At 51.6% G+C, this 17,523-nt stretch overlaps 6 protein-coding genes across 6 annotated transcripts; 3 read left to right on the top strand and 3 right to left on the bottom strand.

Moving 5' to 3' along the window:
* Positions 1–15: 15 nt before the first annotated feature.
* On the bottom strand, positions 16–2,016 carry EDD37DRAFT_666090 (uncharacterized protein; the record flags this gene model as incomplete). Its single annotated transcript, XM_062819262.1, has 1 exon — positions 16–2,016. One exon carries the CDS (start codon positions 2,014–2,016, stop codon positions 16–18), a length of 2,001 nt encoding a protein of 666 aa, XP_062670433.1.
* Positions 2,017–3,142: 1,126 nt separating this feature from the next.
* On the top strand, positions 3,143–5,002 carry EDD37DRAFT_416744 (S-adenosyl-L-methionine-dependent methyltransferase). The gene has a single exon (XM_062812526.1). The coding sequence runs from the start codon at positions 3,360–3,362 to the stop codon at positions 4,740–4,742; it is 1,383 nt and encodes a 460-aa protein (XP_062670432.1). The 5' UTR covers positions 3,143–3,359; the 3' UTR covers positions 4,743–5,002.
* EDD37DRAFT_416741 (uncharacterized protein) lies at positions 4,767–5,608 on the bottom strand. The gene is made up of 2 exons (XM_062812525.1): positions 5,320–5,608; positions 4,767–5,266 (listed from the first exon to the last, which is right to left on the bottom strand). Exons 1-2 carry the CDS (start codon positions 5,447–5,449, stop codon positions 4,791–4,793), a joined length of 606 nt encoding a protein of 201 aa, XP_062670431.1. The 5' UTR covers positions 5,450–5,608; the 3' UTR covers positions 4,767–4,790.
* Positions 5,609–5,610: 2 nt separating this feature from the next.
* EDD37DRAFT_631309 (RNA helicase/RNAse III) lies at positions 5,611–10,772 on the top strand. The gene has a single exon (XM_062816649.1). It carries the CDS (start codon positions 5,966–5,968, stop codon positions 10,637–10,639), a length of 4,674 nt encoding a protein of 1,557 aa, XP_062670430.1. The 5' UTR covers positions 5,611–5,965; the 3' UTR covers positions 10,640–10,772.
* A 334-nt stretch (positions 10,773–11,106) lies between these two features.
* On the bottom strand, positions 11,107–15,415 carry EDD37DRAFT_650413 (ankyrin repeat-containing domain protein; the record flags this gene model as incomplete). Its single annotated transcript, XM_062818246.1, has 2 exons — positions 11,107–14,697; positions 14,792–15,415. 2 exons carry the CDS (start codon positions 15,413–15,415, stop codon positions 11,107–11,109), a joined length of 4,215 nt encoding a protein of 1,404 aa, XP_062670429.1.
* A 454-nt stretch (positions 15,416–15,869) lies between these two features.
* Positions 15,870–17,461, top strand: EDD37DRAFT_650412 (benzoate 4-monooxygenase cytochrome-like protein P450; the record flags this gene model as incomplete). Its single annotated transcript, XM_062818245.1, has 3 exons — positions 15,870–15,920; positions 15,970–17,073; positions 17,123–17,461. 3 exons carry the CDS (start codon positions 15,870–15,872, stop codon positions 17,459–17,461), a joined length of 1,494 nt encoding a protein of 497 aa, XP_062670428.1.
* Between the last annotated feature and the right edge of the window lie 62 nt (positions 17,462–17,523).

The following is a 17,523-nucleotide window of genomic DNA, read 5'->3' as shown; positions in this document are numbered from 1 at the left end:
AAGTTCTGAACGTGGTCAGTAATCGAAAGTAAGTTTGAACATATAAAACAATCCATTCGGTCCAAGCGAGTAGTAGAACGACTTCCCGCTAGTGTCCCCATCGACAGCATACTCAGGATGGGCCATCGATCCATAACCTCCCTCAATCATACCGCCGCCTTGAATTCCGTACTCGGCGCTCCAGGGTCCCCACGGGTTGTCAGCGACGTACATGTTGACGAAACTTTCAAAGATATCGCACAAGATGACATATTTGTTCAGATAGCTGTTGAAGAAGACCGACCCGTAATTCCCGCAACCGAAACTGCCGCTGGTGTTTGCCGTGGTGGCAGCGACGCTGGTGTCCGTGGGCGAAGGAATACCTGCGATCCAAGTATCATTGCTGCCTGCGGCCAGAAACTCGTACTTGGATGCGTCGAAGACGTCGTCGGACGCGGCGACACGGCCTATCTGGAGGTTTGTAGGTCCGGTGACGGAGTACGTGTATATATAGCCTCCATCGGCAAGAATCGCGAGAAGACCTAGAGCGATAGAGTCGGAGCCGGTCAATAGGGGGCCAACGCGAGTGGCGACAGGTCCGTCGTCGCCTATAGTGATGCTCGCAACAGCGTTGCCTCTGTTGCTGATACTCCCGTCGGAGGCGCCGCGCCAGATCTCCCATGCGTAGGCTACGCCATGGGTGTCGTTGATGGCGGCCACGTTCGATGTGTCCATGCCCCAGATACTCCAGGGAGATTCTGGGGATGGGTCATTGGACCAGGGAGCGACGAAGGTGTTGGCGTTCAGCGATGATGTGGACGTCGCGTTGATGGTCATGACATCGTCTGTGCCCAAGAAGCCCGCGCCCATGGAGAAACCGCAGTTTGTGTAGCTGGTTCCGCATTCCATGTCGCCACAGTTCCACATGATTTGGTCGCCGATCTTGGAGGTGCGGCATTTGTCGCCGATGATGCCCTGACTTGCGAGCGGGCCTGTGTAGCCTATTTCGCCGACGTATTCGACTGTCCATTTGGTGCCGTTGTCGGTCTTGAATTGGGACGGTGCTGGGAGAGTGCCGCTAGCGGTGTTCGTGGAGGAGGACGAGGATGAGGACGAGGCGGTCGTTGTGCTGGTGGACTCGGAAACAGTAGAGGCAGATGTCGAGGTTGAGGTCGAGGTCGATGCTGCGGTGGTAGTGCTGGTAGTAGAGGTAGATTGCGAAGACGTGGTTGAGGTGGATGACCATGCAGAACGAGATACGGAGACTGCGGCGACCTCTGCTGAAGTAGTAGCAGAGGCTGATGTCGTGGTCGAAGTCGAAGTAGTGGTGGAAAGCGTTGTGAGAGTCGTCGTGAAAGTCGATGTTGAACCCTCGGGAGGGGTAGTTGTCGACGTAGAGCTTGATGACGAGACCACTGCGGCAGCAACTGTGGACTCAATGACAGACGCAGATGTCGTGGTCGTTGTAGAAGTAGATGTTGAAGCCTCGGGGAAGGAAGATGACAAAGTGGAACTTGATGTCGAGACTTCCTCGAGGGCAACTGTCGAGGTAACTTCGGAAACGGATGTCGAGGTCGAGGTCGTGGTCTCCGTGGAAGTAGATTGCGTACTGGTAGAGGTAGATGTTGCAGCAGAACTTGCTGACGAGACGTCCGCGGGGGATGCTGTCGAGGTCACATCAGAGGTAGATGCCAAGGTCACTGTAGGAGTAGACTGCGAAGAATCGGAAGATGCAGATAGCCCATCAGTGGTCACTGTCGCGACAACCGTGAGCGAGAGTGTTGAGTCAATAGCATCGACAGATGCTAGGCTCGATGCCGAAGCATCTGTCGCTATGCTAGTGGCGCTCTCAGCGGCGAATGTGGTCTCAACACCGTTGGGGAACGAGCATGCAACATCTCCGGAGCCGTCTGTAGTGCAGAAATGGTGGAAGCCGGTACCATGATGATGGTGGAAGTGCTTATGCAACGGTGTAGCCAAAGATCCTGTAATGAATGTGGTTGAAAGGAAGAAAAAGCACAGCTTAATTGAATACATAATGAATGACTGGGTAAAGGAATGGACGATACGAGGGGACTAGCCGCCAACGGATCGAGGGGTTCAACGAGCGTCAAGCACGGAACGAAAGGAAGGGCAGGATGGGAGACGTACAGACCTTTTCATGATGGCTGATGGCAATAAAGGGCCTTTATCAGACTGCCCTTCTTTGTGGCCATGTTGACAGCAGAGAAGGGCTGACTGTCGGCGCGGTCCTGCATGAGATCTCCTCAGTTTGAAACACTAAGACTGGCATGCCTCTTAGCAGGGTAATGCCTGAGGCGTAAAAGAGATGTCTGGCTGATTGACGCATCGACTGGTCGTCATCCCTTTTCAGATGAGAGCGATGATGCTGAGGCGCGGTCCCTTTGACGTTGAATTTTTCCACATCCGGTCATTCTTCAAAGGCCCAAGCATGCCCCGCCGTTTCAGGTGGGCGGGAGCGAAATTGAGATGGACACCATGGATGAGTTCAGGTGGATGGAACTCGCGCCACCGAACGCTTGGGAAGAAATTGTCCGAAAGAAATCCACCCAGTCCGCATATGCGAAAATAGGCGAAGACGGTTATCGCTAATCAGGCCAATGATCACAGGCGGATGGAGGTCGAGGATGATCTTTTGAGGCCTGGAATTTGTGGGAGCGCCATGGGAATGAAGTAACCAACAACAAAAGGGGTAGAAATCCTCACCTAGAACTGACAGAATCCCAAGACCAGCATTTGAGTGATGGACGTGTCTCGCATCGTGTTCTCAAGAATGCGGTAATCAAGTGACCTCCCTTACCTCTTTCGCATATGTTCGGGGGATAAAGGAATGACAGATGTCAAGAGTTGTTTACAGGACCACAAGGAGACTTGTCAATAATTTAGGGGTCACAGACCACATGGGATGGTGCCCTCGGGCCCTGAGTCCTTGACCTTTGGCCCTGAAGAACCGCCAACTTACCCAAAGTTCGGGGCCAGGGAGGCCCAGCAGCTTGGAACTCCGGATAAAGTCAGGGCCCACGTGGCTCCGCATCTCTACGACACGTCAAAAGATCGATCAGGTCAATAATGATTTGCCACATTTCAAGGAGACTGTAATGTAATGTGATAATTTACATTCCAATCTGTCGTCGGCGGCAACGAGACTTTGGATTGTGAAGCGTCTTTCTTTCGTTGCATTGCCAGTAACGTTAGTGGTCTGCAGGTGAAGCAGCCGCAATGTGTTCGCAAGGCTGTGGTTCAGCCTTGTATCAATTATCCCCCACCAAAGCCATGGCTTAGGATTTTATTTGTAATTTTTGTCACTTCATGATGCATGTTGTGATGATTCGTCGTCCAGTGGCCTCGACGTCTTTGCTATGTCACAGGAAAGGCCTGCGCGAAGGGCGAGGCCGAAGAAACCAGCGAACCCGCTAGTCAAGGGAATTGCAGCATATTGTGGACAGGCGGGAGTCACTATCGTTGAGGAACGCGACTCAATATCCCAGAATGATACAGGGCACAACCATCCTCACATAACGCTTTCTTTGGCAGACTTGCCCAAGCGATACACAATATATGCACCACTTCTCCTTCTGCCATTCAATTTCCCAACCCATACTTCACGTTGGACTGCGGTGTACTCTGCGTTAACAAACGTCGAGAAGAACGAGCTGTTCCAATGCATCGCCGAGGACGGGTTTGCAGGCACGGTCAGCAGAATCGCTATCAATGCGCCCATTGCTGCTGAAGAGGGTGCGGATTATGCCGACGCCGGTGGAATGGGAGAAGTCGAGAATCGCTCGGGTTTACGCAAAGAAAATGTGCTACGCAGTCCGTCTGGGCTTGTCCCAGTATACGGAGACTGGGGACTTCAACCTGGACGGAAGCTTGGCAGACCGACGGCGGAAGATTTCGAACAGGCGTTTTGGACGTCGACATCTCAGCATAAGGGCATCACGCAGTGCTGGGCGCCACTGTATACCATGTTCAGTCGGGGCAATATCTCGGAAAAGGCTCGGATATTAGGAAGCCTTCTGGAGGCTGGAAAAGCGAACAATGTTGCTATACCTCAATTTGCGGGATTGACCGATCACGAGCTAGGGGAGTCTCTTGGGTCGATAGATGTGGTGGATTTCTACGTCGGAATCGGCTATTTCGCCTCTTGCTACCTGGCGCGTGGGATCCGCCGAGTTTGGGGCTGGGATATCAACCCTTGGAGCATCGAAGGACTTCGGAGAGGATGTGAGCAGAATGGCTGGGGCTGTTTGGTGGTCGAAGTGGACGATCAGGGAAACGTTGTGGGCATGAAGACGGAAGAATTGGTCGAGAGGATCCTGAAGGGAGATCGGAAAGGCGATGAACATACGGTCAGGTGTGTTGCATTCTTGGGAAATAACATGTGGGTATACAAGGTCATGGGTGATATCCACCGCGTGGGAGTAAGACTCAATGCCAGACATGCCAACCTGGGCCTGCTTCCGACTTCCGAGGGGAGCTGGGAGGGTGCCGTCAAGGTCATTTTGAGGCTCAACGGCGCTGGGAGAGGTGGTTGGCTGCATGTTCACGAAAACGTCGATGTCCGGCACATCGAGACGATGGAGGGCAGCATCATACAGGACATTGGGAGAATGCTGCAAGGTCAGTCCCTTGAGAAAGAGGTGCCGTGGACAGTGTCGTGTGACCACGTTGCAAAGGTCAAGACATATGCACCTGGTGTTATGCATTGCGTCTTTGATATCCAGATCAAACCCAATGGATGATATTTTTACCATTCTCTCCTAGTCGTACATTTAGTATCGCATCGTCTATTATTGCTGCTTCCTAAACTTCATCGGGATATTCTTTTCGACAATGTTCTGTTGCTGCTCCTTGAGTACTCGCTCCGCCTCGTCCTCCATCATGTCATGTTTCCGGAAATGTGCGATATCTTCTGGATGTATCAGATCCTCCTCTTTCGTGTTCTCATCATGATATTTCTCGAAATGATGGATTTCATATTCATATTCATCGTCGCCATGGTGTCCAGGACCCAGTCCCGAATCTGGTAATTTCTTGCCCGCGCGGATGCCGTTCAGCCATTGATCGCGTGTAATTATGCCGGTCCCGGTCGGGTCAAAGAGCTTGAAGACATTGAGAACCGCTTTGTCTTTGACGTCTGCAGCTGTGTCCTTGAGGGATTCGTCATCGAGGCCGTAAGTTCTTCGGATCTCGTCAGCGGTCCAAGAACCGTCGTTGTTGAAGTCGTGTAGGGAGAAAAATGAAGAAGGGTCGAAATTTGATATGTCTGAGCGAGGTGTTAGTAGTCTCTCTGAGTCGAGCGCGCAAGCATCCGCGTACGATGTTCTTCTTGCATGTGGTATAGTGCCCAGTCGTCTGCTGGATTCACTGAATCTTCTGATGAGTGAGAGCCATGCGCGCTCACTAGATGAAAGCAGCAGAGGCCCAATGCTGCAGCTATAATCCTCATTGCGGCTGTAGTTTGCTTTTCGTGTCACATCGTCTGAGAAGGACTGTTTGGTGTTTACGAGCTGCCCAAATTCCTTTCCTGCAGGAATGACATAATGATTGCTGGGGATGGTTTACCTAGTCCATTCCTGATAGGCGTGCCTGGCGATCATCGTGCCGCCTATCACAACGACAACCAAAAACAAAAGTATCTTTACGAGCCTGGAGCCCATTGACGCGAACGTTCTCTACACAGCCTTCTAGCGGAGGGTAGCTTCGCTATCAATACTACGATAGAGTTACATAGTCTGGGTGCTCGCCATGTCGACATTGCAATAGAAAGCAGTGGAGGACATGCAAAGCAGCGGGCGTCCGTCAGGTGGACAAATGCAGGAATTGTTTGCTTCACCAGTAACGATCTCAAATCGTTTGGACTGCACTTTCCTCGCAGTCAAACTCACCCCTCCATGCTACGATTAACCACGTATCTTGGAGGCACCTTTTCGTCAACAACAATGTTCGTTTGGAAGCATGCGACATGGTGACCAACAGCCCGGCCTATACTGAGGCCACCGCCAACAACCTAGCCGATCTCGATCTCGACGAGGCAGACTATCTCACAGAAACCGACGATGAAAGTCAAGACGATGCTCAAGCCTCACAGTCCACGGCAGAGTTGGAGCGAGAAGCCAATAAATCCGCCCTTAATGAATACGTCCTCAAGAACGCCGTGGCCAAAGAGCTTGCACCGACCTCTAGACAAGCAACGACAAGCCGGGCTGAGAGCATCATCGACAAGGCCCGTGAATATCAGCAGGAACTCTTCGAGCGTGCAAAAGACGAAAATGTCATCGCCGTTCTCGATACAGGAAGCGGAAAGACCCTCATCGCAGCGCTCCTGATCCGACATTTCCTACAGCAAGAGCTCATTGACCGCAACAATGGCAAGCCCGCAAAAATCATCTTCTTCCTCGTCAACAGTGTCCATCTCGCCAGACAACAAGCCCGATTCCTCGACATCAATCTTCCGCAGAATGTGATTCCTCTCTTTGGAGGTACTAGCGAGGATTTATGGAGAAAGGCCGGATGGGAGGACATCTTTGCCAATAACTCCGTCGTTGTCTGCACCGCTGCCGTTCTCGACGCATGTCTCATGCACAGATATCTCACCATTGGACAGATCTCGCTGATGGTTTTTGACGAGGCTCATCATTGTAAGAAGAATCACCCATACTCTAGGATTATCCGGGACTATTATCTCAAATGGTCAGGAGAACGACCTCGAATTTTTGGCATGACTGCGTCTCCTTCCGACTCCAAAAGAGATATTGTTCAAGTGGTTAGCGATCTCGAGGGCCTGCTACAAAGCAAGATTGTAACAACCAACGATCTGTCTGTTTTCGACTTTGCGCCAAGGGCGAAAGATGAGAAATGGATATATGAGCCACTGCAAGCCGAATTTGACACGGAACTGAACTCTGAGCTGCGTCAACTCTGCGGCTTCATTGAAGACTTGGACAAGTACTTTTACTTCTCACGTTGGGCTTCAAGACAGCTCGGAGCATGGGCTGCCGACCGAGTTTGGAAATATGGACTTCCCACCTCAGACCACGAGGCCACAAGCATCATCAGGCAGTTTGAGCGCAGCACAGCATACACCGAAGAAACTGACAACGAGCGGCGGCAAGCTGCTTTGGAATCCGTCCGCGAGGCTATCTCTCTCGTCAAGAAACACCATTTTGGTGCTCCACGAGTCGATGTCGACCCTCAACTGTCACCCAAGGTGAGGTATCTGTACAAAGAGCTCAAAGATCGATTCTCGCAGTCTCCAACAACTCGAGGAATAGTGTTCGTCGACCAGAGATTCACGGCTTTCATCCTTTGCGACCTCTTCGACTCATTGAAGCTCGCCAATTTGAGGCCGGGTGTCCTTGTTGGTGTAGGTCAAGCCACCGCGGAGTCAAGCTCTTGGAAAGACCAAGAGGCTATCATGGAGAGGTTCCGCTCCGGCCTGATCAATCTAATATTCGCCACAAGTGTCGCCGAGGAAGGAATCGATATTCCTCAGTGTGACCTGGTGATCAGATTTGACCTCTACAAAACTGCTATACAGTACATGCAGAGTCGTGGAAGAGCTAGGGTGAAGAACTCCATCTTTGCGCACATGATTGAGGAGGGCGACAAGAATCAGCAAGCTAATGTCAATTTCGCAATTGAACAAGATGAATATATAAGGAGGTTCTGCCAGCAGCTACCTGCTGATCGATTACTAGGACAAGGCTCGAAGCTCAAGCAGCTGATGACCAAGGACGCAAGCTGTCAGAGCTTTGTCACTGGGGCCGGAGTTGTGGCGAACTACAGTAACTCTCTGCTGCTTCTGACACGATATGTGGACTCGCTGCAGAAGGTCGGAGGCACTTCACGCGAAGTTTTCGAGGAAATCATCGATACCGAAGCCGACATGTTCAGATACAAGGTCATACTTCCGGCCAATGATGACCCACGAACCGCGCAAGTCAAGGGTGCTCGAGGTGATGCACGTACGAACAAAGTTCTCGCCAAACGATCCGCTGCCTGGCATTGCTGTTTCAAACTGCGCAAAGCTTGTCTACTGGACGAGAATCTTGACAGTATCTTCGTGAGGGTGAAGCCATCGAATCTTAATGCTCGTCTGGCAGTATCGGAGAAGAAGGACGACTATGACAAGAAGCTGAAACCGGACTTCTGGGTTGAAAGTGGTGTAGGAAGCTCATCTTTGCCGACTGAGCTGTTTGTCACCAAAGTCTTGTTGACTAGCACATTGACGTCCTCCACTCCCAAAGGATTGCTGCTCTTCACGCGTTCGCCTCTGCCACAATTTCCGAATCTTCCTGTCTATGTGGACGCCAACATTGAAAAAGTCATCATTCTCCATCAATCGGACGCACCAATATCAGTCAGTACAGAGCAGATCGAGGCATTGACAAAGTACACACTCAATGGAATTTTCAATGATGTCTTCAACAAGATTTACACTCTGGACTCAAAGGCCATGAGTTACTGGTTGGCACCCTGGCTACCAGGGGTTGCTGAGGGGGCTTTCGAACAGGTCGTCAATATGAATGAGCTTCGAGTTGGCGCAGAACTCGAACGCCAAAAATGGACGCTGACATCAAACGCACAAGAAGCGAACACCATGGCTGCAAATTGGTGCAATGCATTCCTTGTTGATCCAGGCAGCGGAAGATACCACTATTTCACAGACCAGGTTGTACCCGGCAAATCCATCTGGGATCAACCACACGAGAGTGCCACAGGCCTTCAAAAGCGACACAAAGACACTATCATTGAATTCACGGATAGTACTTGGAGAGCCAAAGGGAAGGACTTGAAGATGTTCGCTAGTAGATACGATCCTCATCAACCGGTGTTGAAGGCTAAAGTGGTCATACCCGGACGCAATGTCCTCGAGCCATGTCCTCCAGAACAGCAACGCTTCGCAATGTGCTACATTGCACCTCAGCCATTGGAGGTTGCGCGAGTGTCTTCGGCTGTGGCCGAGATTTGTCAACTATGGCCTTCAATCCTGCACAGACTGGAAGCATACCTGATTGTCCGCGAGGCATTCGTGAAGCTCGATCTGACCGAGGTCCCTGCTCATCTTGCATTGGAAGCATTTACCAAGGACAATAGTGCAGGTGATACAGAAGACCTTGATATTGGGTCTATGCCCGACGACGCAGTTGCCGAAAAGACTGCACCCTTGAATTATGAACGACTCGAGTTCATTGGTGATTCACTTCTCAAGATGATGACCACTATCACTGTCTTCAACCGCACCACGTGCAACGAAGAAGGCATGCATTGCAAACGCATGGAGATGCTATCGAACAACAGACTGTGTTCCACTGCCTCAGCACCTCATTATGAACTGTTTCAGTACATCCGTGCGAGCTCCGAGGACCACTGGCGCGATACATGGTACCCGCAATTGTTGAAGCAGATCAAAGGTCGCGTTATCAAGCTGACCGACAAACACCACAAACATGCATTGGGCAAGAAGACGATAGCAGATGTCTGTGAGGCCACGATCGGAGCGTGCATCATGACAAGCCAGCACTTGCCTACCGAAAAGAAATTCGATCTGGGCATCAAAGCCATCACCAAGCTCGTCGAGGACCCCGACCATGCCATCACCTCCTGGAAAGAGGTCGCCCCAATGCACAAACCACAGCCATGGAGCCTAGCGACCAACGACCCCGTTGCCAATGATCTCGCACGCAAAGTCGAAGCAATCACGGGTTACAAGTTCAAAACCCCTCGCCTCGCCCGCTCAGCATTCACGCACTCTTCTGATCAGAACTCTCCTGTTCCTGATCTCCAACGTCTTGAGTTTCTAGGTGACGCCTGCCTCGACTGGGTGTGCATATGGTGGCTTTTCTCAAACAATCCGACCCGGGGGCCGCAGTGGCTGACCGAGCACAAAATGGCCATGGTCTCAAACAAGTTCCTTGCCGCTCTCGCCGTGGTTCTCGGCTTCAACAAGCTCATCTATGCGTCGACGCCGGCTCTCTACGGCGAGATCGCAAGCTACGCCATCAAGGTCGAGGAAGCGTACCACCAAGAAGACGTCAAGCCCGACTTTTGGACGCGTCTGTCCTCGGGCCTGGCTCCGCCCAAAGCTCTCGCCGATCTGGTCGAAAGCTACCTCGGCGCCGTCCTCGTTGATTCGGGCTTCAACTTCCGCGAGATTGAATTATTCTTCGAGAAACACGTCAAGTGGTTCTTCGAAAACATTGAGGCTTACGATACATTTGCTAACCGGCACCCGACTACGCACCTGTTCCGCCTGCTGCGCGAAGAGTTCCGGTGCCGCAAAAGTGGGCCAGAAGTCATCGAGGGTGCGACCACACCTGCAACCACGACGCCGGACCGAGATGAAGATGATGACGGTGCTGGAGACCAGTCCGTTGCAGGTGTTGTCGTGCATGTTGCTTGGTTTGTGCATGGGCGTATCGTTGCTGCGAGTAAAGGGCAGGGCGTCAAGTATGCGAAAGTGAGGGCGAGTAAGTCAGCGCTCAAGATATTGGGCAAGCTCAAGGTAGATGAGTTCAGGAAGGAATGGGGTTGTGATTGTGCGCGTCAGGGCGAAAAGGGAGGTGATGAGCATGAGGATGGTGGAACAGACAAGGCCAGTGGTAGACCTGATGTTGTGAATGACCACAAGGCCTAGGCATGGCAGCTACTGGCTGGAATCTGGATCAGGAAAGCCAGATGATGACCACCACTGTGAGCACGAGAGGCTGCTCTTACCAAGTAAGATCCACGTGGCTATGAAACAAATGATAGACATGGTTATGATGAAAGAGATCGCGCTCTGGACCAGTCCGTAAAGTCATTACTATCTGTGCATTATCCCCCGTGACTTCCAACACCCGTCACAGAAATCAGCAACGACGGCTGTCGTTGTGTATGGAGAACGGAGTAGTACGATGCGCCACCCCCGACGTTCTGGTACTTATGAGCGTCTTCCATCCCACTTTGCTTGGTGCGGTTTCTCGTGCCTCATTCGTTAATTGAATGTCTAATCATGATGACCAACTATTTATTACCTGGAATGATCTTTGGCGGATTGCTTGATGTGGCGCTGGCGACAATTCAGATGGTTTTCAGCTATCATGGCTCTCCACCTCCCGTCCTTCACTGGAGATTGACGGCAGGTCGGATGTTGAATAGCCAATCCTGAGCCGCCTTGAGAACGTCCATGTCGGCTTGTGGCGGTCTGAGGGTTTGGAGTTGCATAGGTTCGGACAGGTCAAGACCGTACCTCTCGAGTAGTTGATGTAGTGGAGGAAGTGGAATCATTGCAGCCAGGAAGACAGCATGTTCTCCATCAACATTCCGAATGTTGATGTCGGTTTCTGGGGCGGCGAGCAGCAACTGCACGCATTGCAGAAAGGATTCTAGCCATTTTACCCACTGGTAAGGCGATTTTTCCCGATCAAGAGAGTCCGCAGCCGTCTTGAGGCACATCAGCAGAGCGGTGTCCCCCTCTCCAGTCCGAATGTTCACATCTAATTGCCTGCATTGCAGTAAGACAGTTATCCGGACTGGGGAAATGAGTCTCGTGGCCAGCATCAAAGCCGTCATGCCAGTCTCGTCTTGAGCGTTGACGTCGACTCTGGAGTCATCGACCAGCAGCACCAGGATGTCCAAGAAGCTAGGTCCAAGTGCAGCAAGATGGAGCGCCGTTCTGCCTCCACCGTTGCGGACATTGACGTCCAGTGAAGGCAACTTGAGTAGCTCCCGCACGACCTCTGTGTTACCTTCATAGCCGCTGCACGCCTTCATCAGCGCACTTTCGCCCCGGCAATCCTGAAGGTTTACGTCCAGAGAGGGCGACTTGAGTAGCTCCCGCACGACCTCTGTGTTACCTTCATAGCCGCTGCACGCCTTCATCAGCGCAGTTTCGCCCCAGGAACTCTGAAGGTTAACGTCCAGAGAGTGTAACGTTAGCAACTCACACACTACCTCGGCGTTTGGCCTCGAGGCCGCTATCATCAGCGCAGTTAGACCATAGGAGTCCTGAAGGTTTACGTCCAGAGAGGACGACTTGAGCAACTCCCGCATCATCTTGGAGTTTGTCAAGGCCGCCATCACCAGCGCAGTTCGACCATTGGAGTCCTGAAGGTTCACGTCCAGAGAGGGTAACTTGAGCAGCTCGCGTACGACCTCGGTGCTGCGCTCGGACCAAGGCGCTTCGCACGCCGAAATGAGCGCAGTCTTGGCCCCCTCATCCCGAGCGTTGACATTGACCTCCTTTTTGGACAGAACGTACCTCACAGCTGAGGGCGACCCGGATCGACAGGCTCTATGCAAAGCAGTTCCGCCATAGTGGTCAGTAGTTGCCACAGACACGTCGCTTCTCTCACAGAAATCTGCAATGCATTTGTCGCTTTTGCACAAAAGAGAATAGGTGAAGGGTGTAAGGCTCCGGACGGGGTCGATAACATTGACAAGGTGCGGCTCCTGCTCCAGGATTGAATCTACCACGCCTGCAAGGTCGAAGAATATCGCCAGAAATAATGCTTTATGAGTGGAGGTCCAGTCGCAGTCAAACTGACGGAAGTAGTGGAACCCCCCGTACAAGAAGGTTGAAAACCACTTCCAGGGAATCTCACAACAAATCCGCCGAAGTAGATGGACCAGTGGAGGCGATGTACATGCATCAGGGGACGAAACATCACCTTTTGCCACTTTGAGGCAGACATGGTCCAAATCCAGGAGGGAAATTCTCAGGTGCATCAATACCCAGGTAGGCAAGCTACAATCGGGAACCTTCTGCCTGAATGCAATAAGTTTACGACGGTGCCTTGCTGGTACAATCATAGTGTCTTCGGGGGTTTTGGACAGCACATCGTAATTTGTCTTCCCGCTTGCCGCACCATCCGCGTTGGCCATGTGGACCTGATGGGCCACGATGATGAAGCACAAGCAAGATTCTATCCATTTGTGGTAAGCATCCTGACCTGAAATGACACCCTTCCATTGCCACTTGAGAGACAGGCCTTCCCCAGCTGGATCGCCGTGACGCTCAACGAGGAACTCCCTTGCGCTTTCATGGATCAAGTGCACCGTGTACTGCTCGGGATCGTGACGGTCCTTGTACTTAGAGCTACCATCCCCACTAAGTTGTTGGTCCTCGTGAAGGGTGATAGAGATGAAACATCCACACAACCTACGTAGATATTCGTGCAGAGGTTTGGTATCAGGCGGCTCTAGGTGATCGATGTTGCTGACAGTGTCCGTAGAGAGTAGTCTGACGTAGAGGTGTTGAGGATCCATGGGCTTCGGCGCGCCTATGACAAGTTTTAACAGCTTCAACGCAAGATTCCGATCTTTACTTGTGCTCAAGATCTTTTCGTATTGCTCTTCCACCGTCGATGGCAGTTGCTCGAAGATTGCCTGCAGATCGGGAAAGGGAGATCCCACGTGGTCGAAAAGGTCTTGGAAGATGAATGAAACCCATAAGTACGTCCGATTCTTCCCTTGTCTCAAGATGCTCTTACGAATCTGGAGATGGGCAGAGTCTTTGAAGCCTCTTTCTTGTCTTTTTAGCCGGAAATCTTCCAGACGCTGGTCAATGACATTCTCGATTTCCCGAGATATTCCACCCGAGACCTCGCCAGCCTCTCCAGTTAGGCGTAAAAACTTTACGGATTCGTGCAACTCAGGCTCAATGGCGTCTGCGATATGTGGGCGACTCGTGATCAGCAGTTTCAGGGATCCAAGAGACCGGTCTTTCTCAGCGAGGCTTTTGAACTTCTTCCATAGCCTGCGTTGATCGTCCGGAGCACATTCATCAAAAGCGTCAAGTACACAAACGATCCTTCCAGCACAATTGTCCTTAACAACTGCTTGAAAGACGGACCATAAACGATCGAAAAGGCCCGCAAGCTTATCGCCATTGTTCTGATAGTCTGATTCGATGTGGTGCATAAGCACTTTTGTCGGCTCATTGGAAAAGATCTGGTGTAAGAGCGAGCAGATGGCATTCGTGCCGCATGATGCAGTCCCTTCGTTCTTGAAGAAATAGTAACAGATCGTTGTATCGGATCCAAACTGTTGCCCGAGATAGCAATCGACGAGATGCTTTGACAGGACTGACTTCCCACATCCCGGATCTGCAGTCACCCAGAGACAAGAGTAGCCAGGCTCTTTGAGCCAATTTCGGAATCTTGTATCGGTCTTGAACCATCGACATGTTCCGTCACTTGGCTCGGGATTCCTATCCTTGTAATCCTCGTAGGTAATTGCCCTCAACAGTGTCATGCAAGCCCTGGCTCGATCTGAGCGGTAGTATTGTTGCTGTTCGTGGCGATAGTCTCGCCAAAAATCAAGATTCTGGCTGTTGAGGCTCTTTAATAGTTCTTGCAGCTGGTGGTGACGTTGTGTGGCAATGGCGGAAACGGCAATTCCACGCAGCTTCTCGCACGCCTCGTCTGCTTGCAGCACACTTTTGACATCAGCACCCCAATCCGTACGACCCATTACATTCTTTAGAGCCCTCGACCCGGTGTTTGCACTCAGATGTATGATCAGCTTGGCTTCCAACAGCAGGATCTTGGTGTACAGGGAGGTTATTGAATCGACAAACTGCGCGTTTGGATCCTCGATGTGGGAGATGTAGACCTGCTCTGTTGCGACATATCGTTGAACAATGCTGGCTGTAGTCTCCAAGGCCTCCGCCAGGTCCTTGTTTTGTTCTTTATCTCGATTTATGAGCTTCTCCTCAGTCAGTCCTGTAAGCTCCCTGGCTATACATGAAAGTGTGGATGGCGGAGTAGAATTCAACGGTCTATTAACAGACGAGAGGCGGACTTACCGAGACAATCAGGCAAAGAGCCGCTACTGGCAGTCCAGCATGCACTGGATCCAGCGCGCCTGCCTGTGTCAACAGATCTTTGGAACCTGTGATGAAGCCAAGACAGCGTTCGATAACGGTCCGGACGTGAACAGACTTCGACCCGAAACTGAGTATCCATTCTTTCTGCTTGATGGTTGCCAACTTTTCATCAATCAAGCTCCGCAAGGAATCTTCATTGACTTTGTCAGGAGCTGTCGAAAGTCCGGCTGCTTCGGCTTCAAGTATTGCCTGGAACTCATGGTGAATATCAGGTTCGTCGTTCTTTAGCTTCGACAGAGCCTCAGCCCAAAGATTGCGACTTCCTCGACTTCCGGGTGCGTCAGCCTTGCTTGCACTCGAAAGTTTCTGAGCCAGTCCAGCGTCGGGTACGTGAATTTTTTGCAAAGAGGGCTCAATGGTACGTTCTTTGGTCGGAAGAGGTGTGACGATTTCGGGTTCGACAGCGGGAGACGTGGAAAGTTTCGTTCCCGCAGCCGTATCCGGAGATGTTGACCTTGCGTTGGTGGCATCGTTGGAAGCAGGCGATTGAACACGATCTTTCTTGGGTCGACTTCTGAACAAACCGTCTCTTAGTAGTTTCATCGCTGAGTGGCAAGAAAAGAGAAAAGGGCATGTACAAAGAAGGACACAATAAACAGGTGCGTAAGGACGAGTCGAATGTCTACTGCATATTGGAAACACGCCTAAGTCTCTTGGTCGCAATCCCTGCCATCTGTTGCCTGTCTGCCTCGTTTACGTGTCCGCAGGTGGCTGGCTAAATCTCACTAGGTCAGAACAAATCTGCAACAGCGGTTCGCACTTCGGAGCTGAACATGTAGGGTGGTACAAGACAGGCCCTGCAGATGTGAGTTCCGCCTCAGGCGGCTGCTTTAGCCACCCACCTATTGTTCAATGACATGTCGACTTCAATCATATCTGTCGCATGAATCCCAGATTGTTCGAGCAACAAAGCAATCGAATCAGATGCGCTCTCGGGTGATACTCCGCTCACCGAACAGTGTTTACTTCAGATCGGAGACCTTTCGAAATGTACGCTATGGCGGACATTAGGACAATGTTTGTACTTCTGTGCGGGGGCGGGGTCTTGGTGAGCACATGCGCGATGCTGATGTTTACTGAACTGACGAAGAGGATAGTACGCCGCCCTTCGAGTGCTGTACAACATCTTTCTCCACCCACTACGGCGTTACCCGGGGCCGATGCTATGGAAAGCAATACGACTAACCTGGATTGTCGCTCTTCAGCGTGGCTATCTGCATCAAGATCTTCTTCGACTGCATGACCAATATGGTCCTGTGGTCCGCATTGCTCCAAACGAATTGTCATATATCGACGCTCAGGCATGGAAGGACATTTACACTTCTCGACTTGGTCACGCCGTGCTCGAACGAAACCCAGTGTGGTTCCGTAAGAAACCAGCTGAACCATGGAGCATCATGGGATACGATGAGGACGCCCATGCTCGATTTCGCAGAGCCTTTATGGGGTCATTCAGCGAGAAGGCTGTCAAGGACCAGTCGCCACTCCTCGAAAAGTACGTCGAAATGATGGTTCAGCGCTTCAAGCAAATGGCTGTTGGTGCAAGTGCAACAGTCGACGTTGTGTCGTGGTTGAATTTTGTGACTTTCGATATATCCGCCGACTTGTCGTTCGGCGAGTCTTTCGAGAGCACTTCGAAGGGTGAACCGCATCCATGGGTGGAAATAGCGTGTCGTTTCGGTAAAGGCGTTGCGCTGGTGGCATCGATCAACCACTATGGGCCATTGGAGAGCCTGCTGCGGATGGCACTGCCGAAGAAGGTTCGTGAGAAGATGATCTGTCACCGAGAGTTGACTGCGCAAATGGTCCGGAAGCGGCTCCAGCTTCAGGACGAAAGAGCCGACTTTGTCAACGCTGTGCTCAAGTATAATCAGGAAAAGACCGACAAGGTGACGGCAGAGGAGCTTGAGCTCAACATGAGTGTGATCGTCTTCGCAGGTTCGGAGACAACAAGCACCGCCATGGCCTCAGCACTTTTCTATCTTTTGCAGACGCCAGCCGCAAGGGAGCGTGTCACGGTGGAGGTTCGAACAGCCTTCAAACACGAAGAAGACATCGATGTCAATAGTTCGTCGAAGCTCGAATATCTGTCGGCCATCATAAATGAGGCTATGCGGCTAGGACCACCAAGCGCCATTGGGGTGCCCCGCGTGGTGTCTGAAGGAGGAGAAGAGATCTGTGGCAGATGGGTTCCTGGCGGGGTAAGCCTCAACGTGGATGCTTCGGAAGCTTTTGCTGACCGATGTTTAGACATTTGTAGGCGTGAATCAATATCCTGCATTCCGATCCGCCACGAACTTCAGCGATCCTGAAGCTTTCATCCCAGAGCGTTTCCTGGACAAGCAAAGTCCCGATGACAACCTGGCCGTCTTTCAACCCTTTTCTGTGGGACGGCATATGTGCATAGGGCAGAAATTCGCCTGGGCTGAGATGCGGCTAATATTGGCGAGGTTACTGTACGCTTTCGACCTCAGCTGGGACGTTGCTCCAACGATCGATGATTGGGGTGAGCAGCAGACTTTCATCTTCTGGCAGAAAGAACCGCTTCAAATCAAATTGAAACGGAGAGATGATACGAACGTCGTATGAGGTTTTTGGCTGTTGTTGAACGCTTGGGCAAGGTAAGAGCTGTGGGAGAGTTTAATTCGGCC

The sequence above is a fragment of the Exophiala viscosa genome, assembly GCF_022695815.1.
Source record: "Exophiala viscosa unplaced genomic scaffold EDD37scaffold_5, whole genome shotgun sequence".
Classification (NCBI taxonomy): domain Eukaryota; kingdom Fungi; phylum Ascomycota; class Eurotiomycetes; order Chaetothyriales; family Herpotrichiellaceae; genus Exophiala; species Exophiala viscosa.
The sequence above is the reverse complement of the archived record's forward strand: the minus strand, read 5'-3'. Positions and strand labels throughout refer to the sequence as shown.